At 38.1% G+C, this 1,947-nt stretch overlaps 1 protein-coding gene across 1 annotated transcript in view; it reads left to right on the top strand.

Moving 5' to 3' along the window:
* The window catches only part of prox3 (prospero homeobox 3), a 12,098-nt gene that overhangs the window by 6,134 nt on the left and 4,017 nt on the right, over positions 1-1,947 (top strand). Inside the window, 2 exon segments of the mRNA XM_035675287.1 lie at positions 565-677; positions 1,108-1,213. Coding sequence (XP_035531180.1) covers positions 565-677; positions 1,108-1,213 — 219 coding nt within the window.

Below are 1,947 nucleotides of genomic sequence, written 5' to 3'. Positions count from 1 at the left end.
AACCAACTGAGCTAACCGGCCATATTGAAGGGATATGTATGATGGCGTTTGAACCGATATTATGTGCTCGGCTGGACAATCCTCCCATTACCAATACTGTCACTCCAGAGACATAGCTCGAGGTTGAAGCAGTCCATTAACCACAGTAAGGATTGTTTCCACAGTACGCATATTTTACAGTTAGAAAGAAAGCTTTACTATTGTGTGATGTTAACTAGAAATACATTCTAAAATAATTACAAACACAACGCAAAACATTGACCCTCAAATACAATGAAATGTGGCCTTTTGGAAAAAGTATTTACTATAATTTCTTTTTGAATATTTATTGATACCAGTATATGTAATCAGCCAGTATTAGCTGACATTATCTCTAACTGTGAAACAAAGTGGCGTCGTGGTGAAAACCCAAACTTAAAGGTGTTTTTATTTAATCAATTACAATCCGAGGTTCAGGTTACAACTAAAGAAAGATCTATCTGCTGATTCAAGCTCTGTTTAAAGTTATTGTTTAATATAATTATTAATTCTAAATGTCCTGCTGTTTTCCTGTCCACTGTCTAGTTTAACCGCTGTGTGACCTCCCAGATGATTAAATGGTTCAGTAACTTCAGAGAGTTCTTCTACATCCAGATGGAGCGCTTTGCACGACAGGCTGTCCGCGAGGCCCTCACCCGGTTGGTTTGAGCTGGCACTGGTTCATGTTAAACTCATTTGCTGCTAAATTTACATTGTTGGACTGGGTTTTATAGGAGCTAGCATGTTGGCTCTGAATTTTTAACATTAGCTGCCACTGAATTTACAGAAATTACCACCTCTAGTACTATTTGAAACAATTTAACCACCACACAGGTACTGGGTTTGTTTTTCAACATAAGTGTGTATTAAATGTCTAAAACTAGCAAAATTTGAAACGTCAGGACTGTTAGAAATGAAACAATAGCACTTTAATTCTTTCTTGACATAATACAACACTAGAAACTATTATGGAGGTGGATTGTTGTTCAAAATGAATACTAGTTGAGTATAAATAATATAAATAAATGTCAGCATTGTCAGCGTGCATTTTACAGTGATTCCATTTCTTGTTTTGTCTGTGTAACCCAGGGAAGGTGCACCACGTCTGGGCAGAGAGAGTCAGCTGCGAGTGGGCCGAGACACAGAGCTTTACCGCATACTGAACATGCACTACAATAAAAGTAACGTCTATCAGGTAAGGACAGCGTCAATATGCAGAGTGTCTACTTTCCACTCCTATAGCACTCATAAGCATTCATAATTGTGTAACTGTATGTAGTCCTTGGGTGGATGCTTTATTATCTTATTATGCTGTCAGTGCAGTGAAAGCATGATGCATTTGCTTTTTTATAGACTGGGAACCTTTAGTCTGATGAGCTTCAAGTTTTCTTTAATGGAAGCATGTTTGTGGCAGCAACACAACAGCACCCCAAGGCTACATGTGTGTTAGGCATCATAATATATATATATATATATATATATATGTAACAGGATGTACTGTCTCAAACTGTAGCTGCTGTCTATAATATGGCCTTGATCGGTCTAATTGAAACTTGTGCTCTGTCAGACTGTGAGCTGTTGTACTGTCAGCATTGGAAATAGCTGATTAGCTGATGAGGATAATACTAACAAGACAAAAGAAGTGGTCATCAGTTTCATTGTTCATTTATTATTACTTTTGTTCCTATTTTTGCAGTACTGTGAGGATTTACTTCCACAGGCACATACATACACAAACGCTTGTACTCTCCATGTTATAGCTTGGTATGTAGATGTATGGTTTCTGGGGTATTTTTTTCAACGGTAATGGCACAAACACAAGCATTGTTTGCCATGTGATTAGCATTTCTGGAATCATTGTTGAGAAATGTCAAACTGGGCATCAAGTGTCCGCTTCAAAAGCACGTTGGCCCGTACGGGGATCGAACC

This window comes from Morone saxatilis, unplaced genomic scaffold, assembly GCF_004916995.1.
Source record: "Morone saxatilis isolate NCDOM2014 unplaced genomic scaffold, NCSU_SB_2.0 Contig4, whole genome shotgun sequence".
In the NCBI taxonomy this organism is placed as follows: Eukaryota; Metazoa; Chordata; class Actinopteri; family Moronidae; genus Morone; species Morone saxatilis.
This window is presented reverse-complemented; position numbering and strand designations above follow the sequence as displayed.